Here is a 21,206-nt window from a genome sequence, read left to right on the forward strand (position 1 = left end):
CTATGCGTCAAACTATTTTTCCACCATTTTAGTTTTTTTCTGATTTATTTATTTCTTGGGGGGGGTTGCATGGCTAAAATGGGTCCTAGTGACCTGCACAGTTAACTATATAACTACACTCTGAAAATCCATCTTCCTTTTGGATAATCCACATTCAAAGGCCACTTTGTTGTTGGCCATGAATACACGTTGGTAATGATTTGGACAGTGGATATGGAGCCCCCAATTACATCGCCACTCTCTCATTAACCTCTCTCTCAAGCTTGTTTCCTACCTCACACGCTCACGACATTGTGCGTCTCCTCCGCTTCTAGCGTCAGCCTTGTTTCATGTATTCATGTCGGCAACAAGTGTTACATGGTAATTAGCAACCAGCCAAGTCCTTCTGTTTGGTTTGCGTGTTCACATGCATGTTGCATATATTGCCCCCTTTGGAAGAAAGAAAAAGAAAAAAATGATCTTTGCACGCACTTGTCACTTTCCATAAATTTCTCTCCTCGCTTCCCCTACTTGTTTCTCCGCCTCTCTCGCTCTCTTTAATACCATTATTGGAGCCATCAGACAGAGTGGTGGCATTTTCTGGCCCTGACGTTGGCCCACTCAGACAGGCTCGCGCACACACGCGTGAACGCGCATATACGGGCAGGCTGCCCACTGCGTGCTAAGTTAATGAGATTGGCAAGGTGCCACGTTGCCAATATCAGCAGCAGCACCCCCCTGCACACTTTGGCCCTTTTCCTCCTCCTCAAATGCACAAAAAAGGGGGAGATTTACGCTTTGAGACGTGAAATCGGAAATACCCAGAAGACATGGGTGTCTTACAACAAGTACAAAAACCGGCTGTGAGATTTGAAACGGTCAGATGGCAGGGGAAAATGGAAGCAGGCGAAATGGCCTGGCAACAGTTTACAATAGTCTAAAATGCATGCAAGCAGATGATCGACAATGTCGGGTTTTACCATCGTTGTTCTGTGTAGATATAAATGTGGGGTAATTAGGATTCAAGGTCACAATAAGCATCCTGCGTTAAATTGAAAATTGATTGATCTGTTATGTAGTAATAATTGATTTTATAACATGGCAGCAGCCAGCAAAGACTGAATTGTGGACAAATTAGTCTGCTGCCGAAAAGGGATGCATTCAAAATGGGAGGAACACAAACGTTTGGAGTAGAACTATAAAGACTAAACCAGGATTTATTATTTGACTACGTTGTATGTAAAAGTAAAATTAACTTGTGGTAGAAATGGGAAGTAAGTATTGAACCATTGAAGACTAAAAGCATATCTAGGGTGAATGTTTGATGAATGAACCAGTATTTACTTTGCTAGCTGAAAAGGTTGCAGTAGAAATGGAATATAAATATGAAAGGTTGGAACAGTTTGACGAAATGGATGGAAAATCAATTTGCTGCTTAAATGGTTTGCAGTGAGAATAGGAATTTTCCGGAAAATGTAAATTTGCATTTGGACGTTTTACATTTGACTTTTTCTACCGCAACCTGTTTATGTAGCAAACTATTTGGTCCACAATTCAGTCTTTGATGCATGCTGCCATGTAGGAAAAAAAAAACCCTTATAAATACAAAATGGAGACCTCGTGATTGGCAAATATCCAATTTAATATACAGTACCTTCTTATTCCAGCCTTCAACCAATTAACTTTTTGGGTGGGAAAAAAAAGGAAACGTCTTTAGTTAATTGTTATCTAACATTTTAAACTACCTTTCAACCAAAAGCCTCCATCTTTTCTGACTACATGAACATCTGTTTACACCCACGTTAAAAATTCATATTCTCATGTTCCAGTTGAATGAAGTTATTTACTTTTTTCCTTTTTACCGTTTTTTTTTTCATTCTGCAAATCTGATCCCAAAGAACTGTTTCCTTCACTGTGTTTTAAAATACGAGTTTCTTAAATTGTTGAAGAAGTGTCGGCGACCCATTTGAGGCTGAAAGTTTAATTGTGAACCAAACACCAAGAACCAAAAACATCCATATTAAACCATAATGTTGTGATTGTTCTTTGTAGTTTGTTGTCTAAAAACATTTCATCTAACACTCGGCTGTGCAATGCAATATGGCGTAAGCATGTCAAACCACCGTATTTTATCATTGACACTCACAGGCTTGGTTTCTTCCACCAGCATTTCCCATCCTTTGCAGTCATTCATTATTTCATGAATGATTAACATCAATGTTTTACCGAGTGGGGGAATGAGATGGGGAGGTGAAATGCCACAAAGCAACAGAATTTTGTTCAATTTGGGACGCCAGCCGAGCAAACGTGTGCCCGCCTTTTAAAATTTGCATAAGTTCATCTTCAGGAAGTGACGGCTCGGGATTTTCAAGGTTTTCTTGTTTTGTCGGTTATTTGCAATTGTTTTTAATATTGCATGAATCACACTTTTGATTTACTTGTGGTTGCATCAGAAGAGCAGTGAACTCGAGAGAATAAATGGAGTTGCTGTCCAAGGTCCTGAAATCACACTGGCTTCAGTTCCTTTCAAAAAAGGCTGTTTGTGGCGTGTGGAGCAAATAAACCATTCATTTGTAATAATAATAATAATAACGATGATAATAATAATAGTAATAATAATAATAATAATAACTACATTATGCATTAAATATCTTATTAAAATATTTGGGCAGTTCATCTTTGCTCCACCTCTCGTTTATTTTGAGTGTAATTTCACTGGGCACCACCAGATGGCGGCATACGATTTAATTTGACATTATGAAAAGTAGATGAAGAATGAAAACAGGAATTATTTTTAGCGCTGCCTAGTTTTTGCTGAAGAATGATTATTTAACATCTTTTTGGTCTGGCAGGGTGAATGACGGGTTAGCACATCTGCCTTACAGTGCAGCGGTTGTGTGTTCGAATTTGGGCGTCGGCCTTCTTGTGTGGAGTTTGTTTTTTTTTTCTCCAGGTTTCCTCCCACATTTCAAAAACATGCATGGTAAGCATTTCGGAGAATAAGAAATGATTTGTTTACTGTAATCACAAAGGGATCAGTACACAGACTGTTTGATAATATATAAATTGTAAATAAATTCAAATTGAATATTTAGTTATATATTTATGAATGTATACTTAGTTTGCAGCTCTCGTCTTTGTGTTTGACTGTGTGTTCTGTTTTATAAACTCAAAAAGCTCCTGAGTTGGGGAACTCCCAAATTTAGATACCACTTGCATTATAAATATAAAATATTACAAATGAAGTCATACTAATATTACTTCAACAATGTCACATTTCAGTTCCCAACACATTTTTATTGTATCAAGAGTTGAAAAGTAGAAATGAGATTTCATCAAACCTCTTAAATATAAACCAGCATTGCATGTTTTTTTTAAACTTATAAATACAACAAATGCATGCATATTAATTACTTCAATTTATGTATTTATATTGCAACAACTCCAGTGTTAATTAGGGATGTAACGATATCCAAACATCACAATACGATATCACGATATGAAGGTCACAATACGATAATTATCACGATATTGCAGGGGCGTTGGCGATATTAAAAAAAAAAAAAAAGATCACTGTATTGTAAAAAAAATAAATAAAAAAATAAATAAAAATAAAAAAATAAATATAAAAGAGCTCATACTAAAAAAAGCACAACATCGTACATAACAGCAATGCATAAATACCACCTGCATTCTCTAAAAACAATATTGACTTACTTGCTAATGCAAGCACACATTGATCACTTCACAAGCAAATTAGGTTCCCCTTCATCTGACAATTAACATAGATTTTAAACATAGAAGGCCAAAACATCCCTAATGGAAATTAAATTACACCAATAAACTAGCCACTAGAGGGTGCTAGAACTGCACAAATGGAAATCAACCTGACTTTTTTTTTTTAACAGATGTGCTCCTTTTAAATATTGTGAACATGATGACGATATTGTGGCAATTTTGATATCACAATATCACGATATTGCCCTTATCGTTACATCCGTAGTGTTAATTAGCAAAAAGCGCTTGTAGATACTTTGAAACACAACCCGTTTCCTCCATATGCACACAGTAACCACCTTTTTGTTTCTTAAATAAGACGCACATTAGGCCACTTGGCGACTTGTGACAAAAGGTTAAGCGTGAGCAAAATCCCTCATGTCCCAGCATGCCCTGATTTACGACTGTGTGTTTTTGTTCCCGCGCAGGATGTTTGCATGCTGAGGTGACATTTGTCCCGACAATAAGTCAAGCTACTTGACATTTATCATGGTAAAGCGCCTCAACACTTGTAAAAGCAAAACGGTGTGACCTTATAGTTACATTTAAGACTTGCTGAGCACAGAACCGAACATGATTATCTTCGTAAAGCTCGTTTGGACTTCATATATTTCCACGCTTTAAAAGACACATTCATTGACATGCAAATGAAAGTCGGCTAACAAACTCTGAATGATCTCTCATCCAGTAACACACTTTGCTGCAATTTCTTTCAATTTATACACTTCCATCACCGCCGTGTTGTGTTGGCAAGTGAAAAGCATAATTAGGTCGAAAATGCGCTCTGCATAATCTATTTCTTCTTTTTACCTCACTGTGATTTAATATCTAGTTCTGCCGCCTGAAAAACTGGCAATGAGCTAAAAAGGGACTGGAAATGGTTTCCAAAAAAGTCTTAGCGGTTTGCCAGATTGGATGCTCACACAGTTATGATAGTTAAAATGGACTCCGAAGCACTCAAACGAACAATTCATGTGTACAATTTGATTTGTGCTGATGGCTCCGTTTTTACGTGTCGTTTATTTACTCAAATGCAGATTTTGGGGAGGCGATCTAAACATGCTTTGCTAAGTTAATCTTACCATGATATGATTCTCCGTCAATACTATATGTTGGGCTCTACAAAATGTAGTAAGCCCACTTTAATCACCTGATCGTCCCTTTTTCTTGAGTCAAAAGATAGATATGAAATCTGAAGTGGGTGATAAATTAGGGACAGCTATAATGGACGCTCAGCAAAAACAAAACACATAAACCATGTTTAAAAGCTGTAAGCTATGATTAATCAGCACTCAAAGTGTTTCTTGGGTCCAAAGCGACGGCGTAATTAATCGGTGTGCCACTTTGACTCCATTGGCAGCCATTGATTTATCAATACATACATGTGCACAACAGCGCACGGCGACAGTGACTGATGACCAAGCGGAGGCGGGCAATAGATTCTTTCAAGGTGATGATTAATCCATAAGAAGCCGAATCCCCGAAGACAAGCGTGTCCCACCAATTAGTTATGACACAGACACGCTTGATGAGTCGGAGCAGCGGTAATGAAAATGAACAATTCGCCGGACGGGATGAGATTGAGTTACCTCTGGCCGCCGGAAGCTCATTACACAGACGGGAGAAGTCTTTGACGTTATCGATCTCGGACGGAAAAGGAATTATGATTTTTTTACCTTCGACAATCGGAATGAGTGCAGCATCATTTAGTTCCAAATTTGCAGACTTTGGAAGATGTCAGAAACTTGAAGTACAACTTTTTCACTCTTCTGCTTGTTTTATTAAAGCCATACTTCTTTTAGAGGGATTATTGTCTTAAATTCATTTGAAATGTAAAGTGCTAGACATATTTCGAGAGAAATGTGCAAATGAAATCGGGTTTGTGCCGTGGCAGACTTCCACACTCTAACAAATTGTCATCTGAGCATTAGATCGGCGCTTCTTTGGGGGGGGGGGGAAAGCTGAATCTAATATTGGCCCGTAAAGTGGTTCGCTTTATGAGGTTTGCTTCCTTCCCGCTGAGCATAACCATGCATGCTGAGTGCGGGCGGGCGGTTTTGACAGCCAGCTTTTCCCCTTTTTTTATTCAAACAACAACAACAAAAAAAGCTTGAACAGGAAGGCAATCCAATCTTTTGTTTTGGCAGCCTTGCTCGCGAGAAATTTGTCTGTTTATTTATCGCTAGCAGTGAAATTGAGTATATTAGGGATTCATAACATCTTTTGGAGACAAAAGGAGTTACTTATAAACAAATGGAGAATGTTCCATGAGATGCATTTTGTTCAAAATCCTGCTAAATTCCATTGAGAGGAGATGAGGCCAGTCTGCTGAAGTCACAGATATACATTTTGGAATCTGGGCTGCCAAGGTAGTCATGGTGATTTAGGTCCATCAGTGTGCTCGCCGTAAAGGGGCCATATTATGGAAAATAGACTTTTGAATTCCATGTATACAAATAGTTGGGTCTCTGGAGTTCCAGCCAACTAATCAAGTGTGAAATTACACAACCAAGTAAATCTTTTGTAAGCTTGTCTATTTCCGGAAGTGTTCTTGCAATTAAGTGTTTTTGAAATTGTCTTTTTGACCCAACAATGTCAAGTCCTAATATTGAGACACATGCTAACGGTTTTAAATTATGAAATAAAATGTCTTGTATGCGAAATTATTATTTTTTTAAAAAACTCTCATATGCATCCTTAAACGGCTTCCCCATCCGTCCTTGTAGCATTTCCGCTGACGTCTGCTAAGCTGATGGCTGCCTTAAAAAATTAACAGAGACAAAATATGATTTTGAGTCATGGAATCATTAAATCCTTCCTGGTGCAAAATAGGAAAGGGGGGGGGGGGGGGTCTTGGAAGCTGACTTGGATCCAGCATATTTAGGGCAGCGGGATTGTTGTATTTCTAATGACTGTTCAGCTCCTAATGGGGCCTCCTTTTGTTTTTTAAGCAAGGCTCTGTCTCCGAACAGCATAATGAGAGCAAGTGTGTGTGTGAGTGAGTGATTAAAGCAGCTACGCCTGCCATTTTAAAAAAAAAAAAAAAAAAAAAAAAAAAAAAATGAATGGGATGGGATGATTGTGGGTTTTAATACCTTTGCTTGTTTGAACGTGCACTTTTTGGGGTAAATAACCACTTGGATGAACCGCACGCCAGCCTCCACTTGAAGCTCCCACAGATGCTGAAGAAGGAACGCCCGCTAACTTGTGCTCCCCCGGCTGAGAAAGATGTTAGCAGATTCCATATTAAGAAGTGCAGTAAAAAGAAAGATTTCTACACTTTGATTGAGTCACGCGGCGTCCCAACATGGCACCCGCTCACTCGGCTAGCCCACTTTGCTTTGCGATTTAATTTTTTAAGACTTTTTGCCTCTTTTGAGTGAAAATGGGTCGAATTGGCTAGAGAATATTCATTAAAAAAAAAAAAAAAAAAAGTTTGCGAATTGTCGTCTTTATTTTTAATGGGGCCGTCAACTCAAATTTTCTTTACAATATGTTACATGCGCCCCCACTAGTCTAAACTCTTTGTCCTGATTAATATTATGTTTGTGGAATCGTAATGAAGCAGCAAAATCCACCCATTTGTATCCATCACAGGGCGGCCATTTTGTTACTGTCGACTGACAATGACAAAATGGCTGGCCCTGTAAGATGGATAAAAAATTGGATTTTGTTGCTTTATTCATATTCCACAAACACTATATTAATCAGAATGTAGTTTTTATTCTATGGGGTATATGCCACGGAAGAGGCGGGACTTCCGACTTCCGTGTTTTTGCACGATTTTGGTTCCGGTCCGCATTGCGAACGCGCAACCAAGGGGCACAAAGTCGGAAGCACAAGTATTTTGACGCAGGCCACACGTCGCAAACCGAACCGGAACCAAAGCTGATGTGCAAAAACAGTCCCGCCTCTTCCGTGGCATATACCCCATTGAAGCTGCATTGAATATATTGTAAAGATGTTTTTTGGGGTTGGCTTCTCCTTTAAATCAGCATAAAATGGCAAAGCTTTGTAAAAAGAGTCACATTTGTTATGACAAAAAATTATTTTATTCCACATTTATCCATCCTTTCAATTTTATATCCATATATATTTTTTACTGTACACTGCCCCTTAGGCTACTACTTTTGTCAAAATGAAACACCTCAACTCACTTCAAACTAGTTCCATTTTAAGAAGATGTGGCAGATCTAAATGAAGCTCTTCAATTCAATACAACATAGTTCCTTCGAACCAATATGCCACAAGATGGCATCATATCATTACTTTTGTCTAAATATAGTTCCTCCATTGACGTCAACACATTTTCTGACCAAACAAGATGATGTAAAATCTCTGTAATGCAGCTCCTCAATCCACGGCAAAAAAAAAAAAGTTAGAATGATATAAAAATGGAGGATAGGTGAGTAAATGGTGAATTTGTGAATGTTTTGTGGTTTGGGGTTATTAGAGTAAAATTACTCAAAATAATGATTTGTGTGTATTTTTCAGTAGTTTTAAAAGATAGTGAAAAGCAGTGTCGTAACCAAAACTCATTCCACAACACAGGCGGCGCCATCTTCCCGTATAATAGGTCAAATGTTACCATGGCGACATACATTCACCTGAGTTTCCTCAGTAACAAGCTCACAACGTCTTACCTACAGAACAAAACAGAAGATGCTTGTCAGTGTGTTTTTTTTTTTGCACTTCGGGTCTCATTAGCGGGGTCGGTGTCTGACACTCGAGTAATCAATAGCGCCCCCTTCAGATGACGCCTACCAGCGTCTCATTATTCCCTCCTGATGTCAATCACTAAGGCTTTAATGCACTTGTCACTTCCTTTCATCGTTGCACATGCATGACAGAGTTCCTCGTTATTGACGTTTGACCGATGAAGTCAATCAAATACTCGAGATTGTACAATTTCCCTCCTCTATACCATTGCTGGGCTCTACTTGAACACCAAGGGCAATCCCTCAGAAATATGCTTGACCAAAACTACCTCTCAGCTGACCCACTTTCAAAGAAAGCACATAAAAAGTTGTTTGCCAAAAGTTAAGCATTTAGCTGCCATTACCGGCAAGGCCAGCATGCTGATAAAAGTGCACATTATGGCTTATTATTATTCAAATAGTGAGTGCATTAGCGATTTTTGTGCCTGGTGCTCATTAGCCCTAAACGGTAATTTGACTCTATTAGGATATCTTTTCAATACGACGATGTGGAATTAGACAGCATGGCTGGATAATACGCAAATGAGGCCTGCTGTGAGAAGAATTGGGCAGAATTTGGATGGACTACTATGGGACTATATTTGTCCACCAGATGGGGCTATTCATCCCAATTCAAAGCATGAAGCAAACATTCATATTGTACTTGTATAGATGGTATATTTAACATTTTTAATATTATTAGTAAGTCAGAATGCCGAGCACAGAATTCGTCAAAGCTATCATCTCAGAGCAGTTCTGACTTTACTGGCGCATTACTAAAATTTAAGTACAATTTTGAATGTAATATTTTGTTGAATGTTGAAGTTCCACTGTGTCAAGTTTTCTTATAACATGTCCACCATGTATTTGCCGATGACATTTCCTTCTCTCACTGATACGATTGCAGTCCTGATTCTCAATTTCAGCTTTCCTGTATCAATCTACTTTTTACCACAATCCCATCCTGTGTGCTGTTCTCTTGTTTCCCCCCCCCAACCCTTCTTTTTTCCCCCCCCTGCCCCTCATTTTTATTCACATGCTCTTTCCCCTGCTAGTGACTGACAGCCCTAGAAATTGATTTTCAGCCCGGTGTGTTCCCTCTGTCTCGCTCTCTCTAGGCATTTCCCTTTATTTAGCCTCCACCACTCCAGGGTATAGTCTAGACCACGAGTTTGACGGGAGCCGTCTAATTCTTGGTTTGACGGGCGCTCAGTGACAAGACCCGGGGGGACGTTTCAAACATGTTCGGTTTCACGTTTGGCGATACCTCCGTCCCCCCCCCAGTTTGGCCTTTGACAGTCTCTCTTGCTTTTGCGCTGTCTTAAAAAAATCCCACGGGCATACTTTAAATTAAGACAGCATCCATTCATTTAACCGCTGGACTTTGCTCCAATCAGAAACACGACAGTGTTACCGGTGTGGCCTGACTTGATTGGTAAGTTGCCCACTGGGCGAAAGCTATTTGTTGATCATAAATCAGAAAATGCTCAATCATACAGAATAGGCCCTTAAAGTGAAGATGCTTGTTCGATGAAAGAGATGGACAAGCAGAGGAGCAGGACGACAGGAATGCATTGGACGTGACCAGCGGTTGAACAAAAGCTTGGTTTCATCACCAAATGAGCCTATTGATCAGAGGATTCCTCTCCCCTTGTGGAAAATGACGGGCCCTGTAATTGATTTCCCTGCCGGCTGTGTACGCATTGTGACGGGCTTAACGCATTCTCTTCGTCTCACCGTAATGTTTTGATTCACCGGGACAACGTGAACAACCGGAAAGCATATAACACAGAAGATGACTTTTTGTATTTGTTCTTTTTTTAAATGCAGACATTTTTCTTTTGCATAGGTGTGCGCTTAACAATGGACAAATGTAAAGTATGTACAGTATGTGTATCTTTTTACAGAGAGCTCAGAATTGTTCATTCGGCAGTCTTACCGATTCAACATCTTATCATTGCTCTCGCTTTTTTTTTTTTTTTTTTGTGTGCGTGCATTTGTGGGCGCATATGTGCGTGCGTGCATGTGAATACGTGTAAATTTGTACTCAATTCACCTAAAATCTAATAAAAATCCCATTGCCCGTCACCTTAAGCGGATACTTCAGTCTTGCCAGAGTCATGAAGTTCAGAAGGTCAGGAGACCAGAGGAAAGGTCAAAGAAAATAAAGATAAATTAAAGTAAAATCCAGCACCAACTAAACACCTCCTTCCATCCCCATGATTACAAAACCAGTGTCTTACGCCAACCCCAGAAACCTCTAAATTCCAACAAATTAAGATCTCAAGAGACCAGAAGAAAAATGAAAGAGAGGAAGGAGGGAAGGATAGATGAAGCAGAGTTAGATCCACAGACCCCAGCACCCACTGATTCAACGAGCAGTGGGAGGGAGAAGCGAATTCTGTTCAGTATGTGTATCTAAAATGTTGTACAGTTTAGATTTGAAAGAAAATTAAAGAATATTTGAGTTTTTCTGACGAAAACATAACACACGAGATTTAAAGATGAGTTTGGAAAATGGATGTCTAAAGCATGTGTTTACAAGATAGATATACTTTCTTCACTTCACAAGAAATGTCACAGTGGGCGTCATTCGTACTATTCAGTATTACTCATGTATGAGACACCAATGGTTGTTTTGGAGGAAAAGGTCCAATCCAATTTATTTGTGATAAAGTGGCATATAAGACTGAAGTCTACCATAATGGAAATGCTTGAAATAAATCTCCTTAGCGCCTCTGCCAGCTCACCCGCTGATTCGCTTTTCACTCCAATCTCAACACTGAAAGTCACTTACTTTACAATCAGGTATGTTTTGAATCATACACTCACAATTTAAAAATATATAATTCAGAAAACACGTTTGTCTGAGGCAAGGCTGTTGAACAGTTAAAGCAATGCTTAGCAAGATTCAGTTCGCTGATTATGGCGGCACTATATGGACGAAAGCGGTATTGTTTTCCCTTGAATGAGAATAGGGCTGCCACAAACGACTATTTTGCTAGTCGACTAATCACTAACAGTAGTCACGATTAGTCAACTAATCGTATCGTATCGTCAGCCTACTTAAATAATTGCCCAAAGTCTTTTTTTCCCACCCTTTTTTCTTCAGAAAACCCCAAAGACGGAACCACATTCTGATTACGTATTCATTTCATTTTCATTTCAGGGATATAATTATATAAACATAAAATAATAAACTATGGATGTAGCCAATTTTAACAAAGGTGGCCAGCATTTTTTAATTTATACGACTTAGGCCAATATTTTTAAGGGGCTGACAAGCAAGCAGCTACTCTTATATAACCATCATTAGCATATAGCTTGAATTTGTTCAGAAGTATGTACAAGTTAGTAATAAAGATGGTGACAGGTGAAAGGTAATAATACATTCAACTTTTATTAAAGTGCAGTTTGTGCCAGAATTCCTTGTGCAATCCAAAAAAGAGAATAGTACATTTGAACTTTTAGCTCAAATACTGTTGCCTTTAACATTTATAACAACAAATGTTGAGTGCATTTGAAAATAAAACCCAAACTAAACAGCAATGACTAATATGAATACAACAAAGATGTAAACAATATAAAAATACTTGAGGCATGCACGCTGATGGCTTCGTAACAAAGCTCTTCATTGAAGTGGAACGGAGTCTTTTAGCACTGTAACGCAGCTTTAAGACATCGTTGTCACATTTACTATTATGCCATAACATCGCTGTACAACGTTGCACGTTTTATCACACAGTGTGTTCTAAATACTGAAAGCGTCTCCGTTAACGTCCACGTTAGCACTTAGCTACGCTAACCATCCAAATAACTTACAGAGATGACGGTCCCTCGCCGTCAGAAGGATTTGACAAAAGGTGCGTCTGTCTCAAATGCTCATGCATTGCCGATGTGCTGCCGTGAAAGGCAAGGTCTGTCTTGCACATTTTACATTGGACATTATTTGCCTTAGCGTCTTTGTGGAAATGTTCCCAAACTTCCGAAGTCCGATGTCAGTTAGCCATGATAGCATACTGTGTACAGGTGCTATAGCTTCCGGTGACGTCACGTCTGACCCGGATTAATGCTACTGCGCATATGCGTTCAGTGAGAACATGCGGCAGGCAGTCAAACGAGCGGTTGAGGCAGTTTTGGAAGAAAAAAAAAAAATTAAAGCTGATATATATTATGTAAAACTGACTAGTCGACTATTTAAATTAGCCGTTGACGCTTTTGGTCGTCGACGTAGTCACGACTAGTCGACTAATCTTGGCAGCCCTAAATGAGAACCACATTTTCCATGAGGACAAGCGCATATCGTGAAATCCGGATGTCCCGGGCGCAATTGGACTGAATTACATTGTTTCCAGTGGCTGGTTTCTATCTTTTCTTCATACAGCACTGTAACGTTTCTCAAGTATGTTAACAGCGGACGGTGGTTGTGATCTTACCTTCTTTATTGTACGCACACACAAACGCTGTGCTCCCCCTTCCTTCCTTCCCGCGATGCATACACAAGCATTCATTAACAAGAATGCACACAACTTTTTGAGTGTTGCGTGGCTGGTCGGGCCAGTGGATGTATGCCGTAAAGCAGTCTGCACATTTGTACTTTTTTGTGTGTGGCCGAGTTCACACCATCCACCTCAGTTATTTAATGGCAGTAAAAATGATAGAGACCACCTCAGGCCATGATAAAGGTTTCATTAATCTAGCTGTAAGTCAATGTTTCATCAGCAGAAGTATGAAAATATGAATTGAAGTTTCAAAAAGTATTTAGTGCTATTTTAACTTATCTGAGTTATTCCAGATGCATTTCTTACCATGGACAAGTAATGGAATCCCATTCATTAAGATGCTTTTCATCCATTTATTTTTCCCTTTGCTGAGTGGGCATGCTCTTTTCCAGCAATGCATCACCATTCCTCATTAGCACTGTTGAATATATTCGCACCTAGCCAATTCCTTCCGCGACTCTTTGACAGTTTGCCAATTAGTGTCTTTCTGTAAATCCTCTCGACAAAACTAGTCACACTCTGCAGTTATCCTTTAGACACTTTTTTTGTTTTTTGTTTTAACTCGACAAGAAAACCTTTTGTATTTTGTAGCTCCTTTAGTTAGCATGGAAGTGTGCAGATACCAGATTGAAAAAGGAATGATATCTTAAAATTATTCAAATTTGAGCAGAGCCACATGGGTCATGGCGGCGGTTAACAATGATTATTTTATTTATTTATTTATTTATTTTTGGAGGAGGGGGCGTCATGTGGTGTGGTCGAGGGTTACAAAATGAGGTCGATTGAGGTTAGCGATGGCGGAATGAAGAAATGACGTGATGAGTGATGGGTTCAAACAGTCGAGGACGCCCGGGAATGCTTATACACTGTGCGGTTATTTGTAGCTGTGCTTGTGTGCGTCTTTTATTTTGGTGTGTACGTTTTGTGTGTATTGAGGATGGCTGTCAGTTTCGGTCTGGCAGTCAGCATAATTAGAAATCTCTTTTACCCCTGTGTACTCTTCATTCTCTCCCGCTCTCTCTCTCTCTGGCTTCCATTCTATATTTTTCCATCTTGTTTCAGCCAGCATCCTTCCTCCCTCCCCCACTCCTTTGCCACTACCCACCTCTCCTCGCTTTGAGTGATGACTTTTAAATCATCTTTTTTTTCCCTCCCACTTTCTAGCATGGTGACTAACGTCGAGGAGGGGTGAAGGGGGGGGTGAAAAAAAAAACCGTTCTTTTTCTCTGTTTGCTCTGCAGTCCGTCTGTCCCCTTTTCACCCGCCGATCCGATTTAATGACTCCACTTCATCTCGGACCAAGACATCCTCTAATCTATTAAGTTCAGATGAAGCCCTGATGGACTTGTCAGCGAATCCGCCAGAGCGTTACGTTAAACACAACGAAGGGGAAAAGACGAGAAAAGGCTGCTGCTGCCCACTTTTCGATGTTATTAGGACCAGACAGTGCAAGGGGGCCTTGTTTATTTTTCTTTGGATGACTGAATGGTGGTTATGGGTGGGGGCTCAACACGCTTCAAAAGTCACCAATTTTTCCAAGCATGTGTACCCTGATGAAAATGTACATATTTTAGGGGTCAAGAACATTTTGGAATTCATTCCATGAATTCTAGGGCCCGAACTTTGATGAAGACTCACTATAGATTTAGTCTGAATGAGCCCCAATTGAAAGCAGGTATTAAAGATGTCTATTTTTGTCTCTGCTGTCTAATGTGGGTGGACCATTTTGTTAGTTTGATGGATTCGCTATGAAAAAGGTGAACCTTCATCACTGTTCATATTTTCTTTTTTTTTCTTTTTTTTTAAACCTTGGTCTTGACATATTGCACATCCCAGTGTGATTAAATACAGTGAACACCTCTGAGAGAAACAGGTACAGTCTGCAAAATGACCATCTGAGTGATTTGATACAAGCCTCACATGAAACGACAATACTTGAAAGTACAAACCTGCAGACGGCTGCAAAGTTCACTCAGCGGAAACAATGACTGTCGAAACAATTCTTTGAATGTTCAAATAGTATTTGTTTAAATGCAATATGTTTGTGTTGTTTTAAAGTGAATGTTTAAAAATCTTTCACTCAACTCAACTCAACTTTATTTATATAGCGCTTTCAAACAGCCTCAGCTATCACAAAGCGCTTTACAGAAACACACCAAAAAAAACAACATATTGAACACATTGAAAAGCATTGGTTTCCAATGTTTTAGTATTTTTGTTTCATCAAAAACCCATGGAAACGTTTTTTATGTTTTTTTTTTGTTGTTTTTTTTTTTTTAAAAGGGAAAAAAAAAACTTCATTTTTCCAATGAAACACATTTACAGTATCGGCATCTTGGTATTTGATTTTATTTATTTATTTTTTTTAGTAGTTTCTCAGATCAATAATTTTAATCTCCCCATATTTGTGAGTTGATTTTTCTTTTAAACCAAACCCACCTGAATTATTTTCATATTTCCATTGGAAAAAACAAAAACATGTTCCAACAGTACTGAAACTCAGAGGAAATTACTTGGACCAAAAACACAATTTGGAGATTTTGTTGAACACTACAAACGCTACATATATGTAAAATATACTGCAATGGATTTATTCTGTCGTGTACACCAGCATTTTCTTGTCTGAATGCAAAATCTCTTCTATGTTTCCAGTTTGAACATCTTCAATTAACTGGCGGCAAACTGAAAGTTTTCATCTGCGCTCTCTTGCAGGTTTTATCTACACTTGCGGCGGCACCCTGAAGGGCCGAAACGGCAGCGTGGAGTCGCCGGGGTTCCCCTACGGCTACCCCAACGGGGCTAACTGCACCTGGGTCATCGTCGGGGAGGAAGGCAGTCGCATCCAGCTCATCTTCTTGTCCTTCGCTATCGAAGAGGAATACGACTTTTTGTCCTTATACGACGGACACCCGCACCCAGCCAACTTCAGAACCAGGTAAGACAACTCTCATTTGTGCTTCAAGTTTCTCCCTGCATAGAGATTACAATTCTAGTATAAAGTGAAGAAACTAGGCCTTGTGAAAGGTTTTTTTTTTTGTTTTGTTTTTTTTGAATAATTTAACTTATAATATATGAGTTCATGACTGTGTCCATGTTAGATGCATGGTTTTGGTGCTTCTATATCAGGATTGGCCCAAAGCATTGCTTAATTTAAAATAAACCTAACACATTGGAGCGCCAACATGGCCAGGAAGGCGGAGGCTCCGTAAAAGAGAACAGCTCCACCCAGCAAAAGAACGCAGATGCCAGCATTGCGACCCGGCAGATGCAAAGAATTGTGCTCCATAAACCACAACGAGTTCATTGGCAGTTTACGCCAACGTTAAAAGCTACAAATGTATATCAGATCTTAATCTAGGACTTTTTTTTTTTTTTAATTTGGTAAGAAAGTTGTTTCTCCAAGTTACACAAACACCCGTGCGTCACCGCCTCGGGAAATAGGTCTGGGGCTGCATTGTCAACATGAGTCAGCAGAATTTGCAGTCTACAGGGTTCACGCAAAGGTCCGACTTATTTAATGAGATTAGGCAAGACGCGGTTCCGAGATGAGGGGAAGCGATTTAGGTCATCAAAAGATGCAAATGAGTCCTCCTGATAGTTGCTGGAAAGCAGTCCTCTCACCATGGGACGCTTTGGCTGGCATCCGTTAGAAGCCTGACGCAATCAGCATTCTCAAACAAAAATGCGTTTATTGTTCAAATACCGTGTGAAGACGCCAAAAAGGAAACGGTGAACGTGGGATTTGGTTTTGTGATGCCCAGGGAGGAGATAAAGCAGTTAAAAAGGAAAGCCAAAGTAAAAGACGTCCTGGGTTGACTCGCGTTTGCCTGCTTAACGTAGCAAACGACTGCAAGTAAATTGACGGGTATTTTTCCACATTGCCTTCACAGCTTGCATTGTGAAGTCAGTCTACGTTTCGCTGTACGTATGATTTCTTTTGGGCCTAATTGGTCACTTAATGGAGTGTCTAATGTGAGCTTTGAGAGAAAAAAGGGCGGAAAACAAAACTCGCTGCATAAAGAAAACCCATTGAAAGCAATTTAATGTCCACACTGAAATGTGTCATTTTTTAAATGAACAGGCACAGTGAGGAAACAGTTGCGCAAAATGAGCTCACGGGGCTCGCTATGAGGTAAGCAGGTAAGTGGTAATGTCATAATCTTCTCTCTGTGTAGCTTTCACACACACAGTTTAGAGGAAAGTCAGCAAGAAAGTTATCGACGATAACAGACATGCAGTATTACATATACAATCACCGCTTGCTCAAAGGCTCAAATAGGGAAGCATACGTTTGTTAACGACTGCTGGTAAAGGCATCAAACAAGTTTTTTTACTTAGGGTGGAATGGTACATTGTGTTCGTGTATGAAGTGTAACTTGCCTTGCACTGTAATCCGTAAACAAATACAGTGCAGCTCTGCCGCTAGCTCATGGACATCGTGGCTGGTAATAAGCTCTTGGCAGTACATCAAATTCGCAGCCAAATCAATAACAAATGCCATCTGCATTTTTATTGCACAATAGTTGTGACTGTCGGAAATTGTTACTTTTGAGATTGTCTGTTCCCTGTGACACAAAAGAGAAACATTTTTTATGCTTTGCATTTTGTTTCCACATTGAATCCAATGTGAATTGTGACCTTAAAAGCAATGACAACAGTAACGATCTTACACTTGCTAACTATATTGAGATTTTTACTTTTAACCTCTGTGTATTCTTCACCTCATCTAACAAGAACAAAAATGAAAATATAACTACATAGGGTTAAGGTTAGGCTCAAAGGGACAAAGATAAACCTTTGCAATTGAAAGCTAGTATTGCGATTGGCTGGCAACCAGCCCAAAGTGCACCCTGGCTAAAGAGTGACCCTAATGAGGGCAATCACAATCGAAAAGGGACAGATCTATTGTGTGAAGGCTGTTATTCCGACTTTTTGTTCCTCCCACTCTTTCTTCTTCCACACAATTCATCTGATTCATATCATTCCAAGTTCCAAAAAGTCACACCATCTATATCTTATATATTTTTTTTTATTAAAAAAAAAAAATCACAGTTTCCCCATGATTAAATATTTTTTCTATAAATTCCCCATTTTTTCCAATTGAGGCCATATTTCCCCCAATAATTATTTATTCATTTCCTTTGGTGCATTCAAAATATCAGATTCAGATAGTTCCAATTTGAAATATAAATCATTCTGCTTAGAATCAATTCACCTGATGAACGATTTTCAAACAACTAAAAATTCCCATTTTTTTTAACCCCCAAAATTCCCATATTTCGATATTCTACATTATTCATTCCTCCCTCAACATTACATGGCCGATTCAAACTATTCCAACTTCAACATGTGCAGCCACAAATTTCAAATATTTAAATCTTCACCTCCAGTTTCCATCTATATTGACCAATTAAAACCATTCCAACATATTCAGCTCATTCCAGATCATTCCAAATTATCCCACAATCTTGTTTTTTAATCAGCCTTTCAGTTTTCACATGCAATTTCTCCAGAAATTGCAAATGTCTAGTTATTACTTCGTATCTTAATATGTTATGAGATGAATTCATTGCAAATAACCATTAAACAAACCAAAGATGTGTTTAAGTTTGTTCATACGTCATAGACACACTCCAGCTTCCTAATCAGCACTAAATCTATTTATGAGTTAACTACTTCAATGGCAACAATTTGTTCTAATTACAAGTTTTCATAATTAATTAAAGGGCACCTCGCTTGTGCCGCATGTTCCATCGAGCAGTTCCAAGTTGGCCCGCTGACAGCCGCTGGTGTTGTGCGAAAAGTCTGCTTGGCCCACAGCACGACAACATTCAGCCACTTTGGATGAGGCACACTGATTCAAGGACGTGGCAATTCAGCCTCGTTATGTTTGTTTACGTGCGGATTTTTGTGCGCAAGTTGGAAAAGTTACGGCGAGTTAGCCATGCATGTATTCATGCAACTCCGGGAAAAGTTGCTCATACAGTACGGGCCTCTCATGGGATTGACAGACGGGACGCTGCTTCCTCTCAGGTTTCATGCTAATTCAACCTGACACATTTGCATACAGTTTCCTGCTTTTTTTTTTTTTTTTACCCCACTCCCGTCTTTCCCTGAATTGTGTTCTATATATAACTCCCTAGTTGTTATTCAATTTGACTGGTGACCTGTCATTTAACTGCACACTCAATTTTGTTAGGGTCGGTAACAAAGTGATCATTGGGGATATTTTGGTGCTAAAAAACCCCACCCCCAAGCACAGAGTGCCTTGCTTTGGGTAGCTTCATGTTGTTGTTTAAAAGAGAAAAGTAGTAAGTATTAAGTTTTGCTGTACTTATATATGTCTACCAACAAGTGTAGTAACTTGAGAGTGAGAGCAAAAACTGAAAATTAAAGCCGTTCACAGTTCAATTCACATTGGGTAAATTAGGGAAACAAAATGCAAAACTGCTTATCTTTTCTGGGCAGGAACATATAAACATTTAAACTGACAAAAAAAAAAAGAAAAAAAAAAGCTTACAACATTAAGTTACAAATTCTACCATAACATTAAAACAGCAGCACAACAAAAACATTGCTTCTTCATTTCCTGTATGTTAAGATTTGTCACCCAGTATAAACACCCTTTCATATTTCAGCTGTGTGAATGTTTCATCAGTACGTGTGTTTTGCGTGCATGAATGCTTTAAACGTTGGCCGTATTTATTTTTGCGCAAGAACAAACTCAATACGTTAGTCTCCTCTCAGGGGCCTCAATGCAAACCGGGGGGGTTGTGTTTGGGCGTCTGATTGGCTTCGATCCGCCGCGTCTCAGGCTGGAATCTTTGGAAATGTGTTTACACCGTCTGCTATATGAATGTTGTACACATGCGGCAAGCGTATTGCGAAGTCAATAAAGTAGGTTTTCAGCGAGACACGGCTGGTCAAAGGCTGGTGAAAAATGGAAGCGGCAAATAATATCGCAAAATGTAATTTCTAAATACAAGGAAGAGTCATTGAAGTGTTGAATGAAGTGTTAAAGTTTTTACAAAGAAGACAAGGCCAAGTAAATATATCGATCAATCTGATAAATGTAAGTTAATATTAGTAACGCATCAACTAAGGGATAGAAAGTTTAGCGGTCCTAATGGGCCACAAATAATTATTTCAATGAGTCAAAGGTCCTTTTTTTTGTTTTGTTTGTTTAGTCAAGCCGAGTCCACACAGTCAGTACTCAACCAAAACGCATTTGGGAGGAAAACATTTTTCAATTTGGGAATTCAGGAGCCCAACTCGCCGCCAGCCTCACATACACTGAACGGGCTGGTCAACAAAGACAATGTGTTATGTCCAATTTGGAATGGTGCCTTTGGATTGTAAATGTTTATATTTATCACAATGAGGAGATGAATTTACATGCATGACTGTATGAAATTGTCAGCTATATTCAGTAAAGTTAAGGAAATGAATTGCATCTTTATTATTAACAGCAGGGGTGTATTTATTGACATACAGGGCCACTGGCCACCCCAAAATGTATCTTATGAGCTACATATAAGAATGCCTCCACTGGTCTCCCTTTGCCTGTATAATTGCGTAGTATGGTATTGGGTTGTTTCATTATGCAGTGGTGAAAAATATCAGTCTGTCAGTCGTCTTGAAGTTGTTTGCTGATTATGTGTGAAAAGTCAGCTCCTTTGCAAAATAATTCATCATTTACTTTCGTCAGCACCACCAAAAAAAAAAATGCTTTTTAAATAATTCACCCTGAGAATTTACTGCGTGAAGCATTTTGTCGTTGATTTAACCGTGTCGCTCGGTTTTGAAAGCGCACTTCTGTTTGTCGTCAGTTCATTATTGCCGCTGTGAGCCACTCTGCGAACTCAATATGATGGTATGCTATCCATCAGGCAATGAGGAGTACAATTGAGGTCAGATGCGGAAAAAACAAACAGAGGAACTTCGAAGCCCCTAGAAAAGCAATCAATGCGAGCGTATATATGCTGGAGTGTAGGGCATCCATCTTGAGTTGGGTCGGCGGGGTGAACGACAAGGTTACTTGGGGCTAAAGATGAGATTGTTGTAGAGGCGAGAGGGCGAGGGGGTTGCTGCACTCGCCTACTAAGTTAAGATGTCGTGATGTGTGTCTTCAATTGCACTGTGGTGGCTGTACCTCCATTTTGGGGGTAAAAAAAAAAAGACAATAGTTATTTTGTTTGAGGTGAACCAGGTGAACAGAGTTTCGGCTGCTTGTCTGATGTGATTTATTACG

At 39.3% G+C, this 21,206-nt stretch overlaps 1 protein-coding gene across 2 annotated transcripts in view; it reads left to right on the forward strand.

The window, feature by feature from the left end:
- Positions 1-21,206, forward strand: part of csmd3b (CUB and Sushi multiple domains 3b) — a 331,521-nt gene that overhangs the window by 91,798 nt on the left and 218,517 nt on the right. For both annotated transcript variants that reach the window (XM_077507458.1, XM_077507460.1), the window contains exon 6: positions 15,668-15,890. In XM_077507458.1, coding sequence (XP_077363584.1) covers positions 15,668-15,890 — 223 coding nt within the window. The remainder of the gene's footprint in view (positions 1-15,667; positions 15,891-21,206) is intronic.

This window comes from Festucalex cinctus, chromosome 19 (assembly GCF_051991245.1).
Source record: "Festucalex cinctus isolate MCC-2025b chromosome 19, RoL_Fcin_1.0, whole genome shotgun sequence".
NCBI classification, from domain to species: Eukaryota; Metazoa; Chordata; class Actinopteri; order Syngnathiformes; family Syngnathidae; genus Festucalex; species Festucalex cinctus.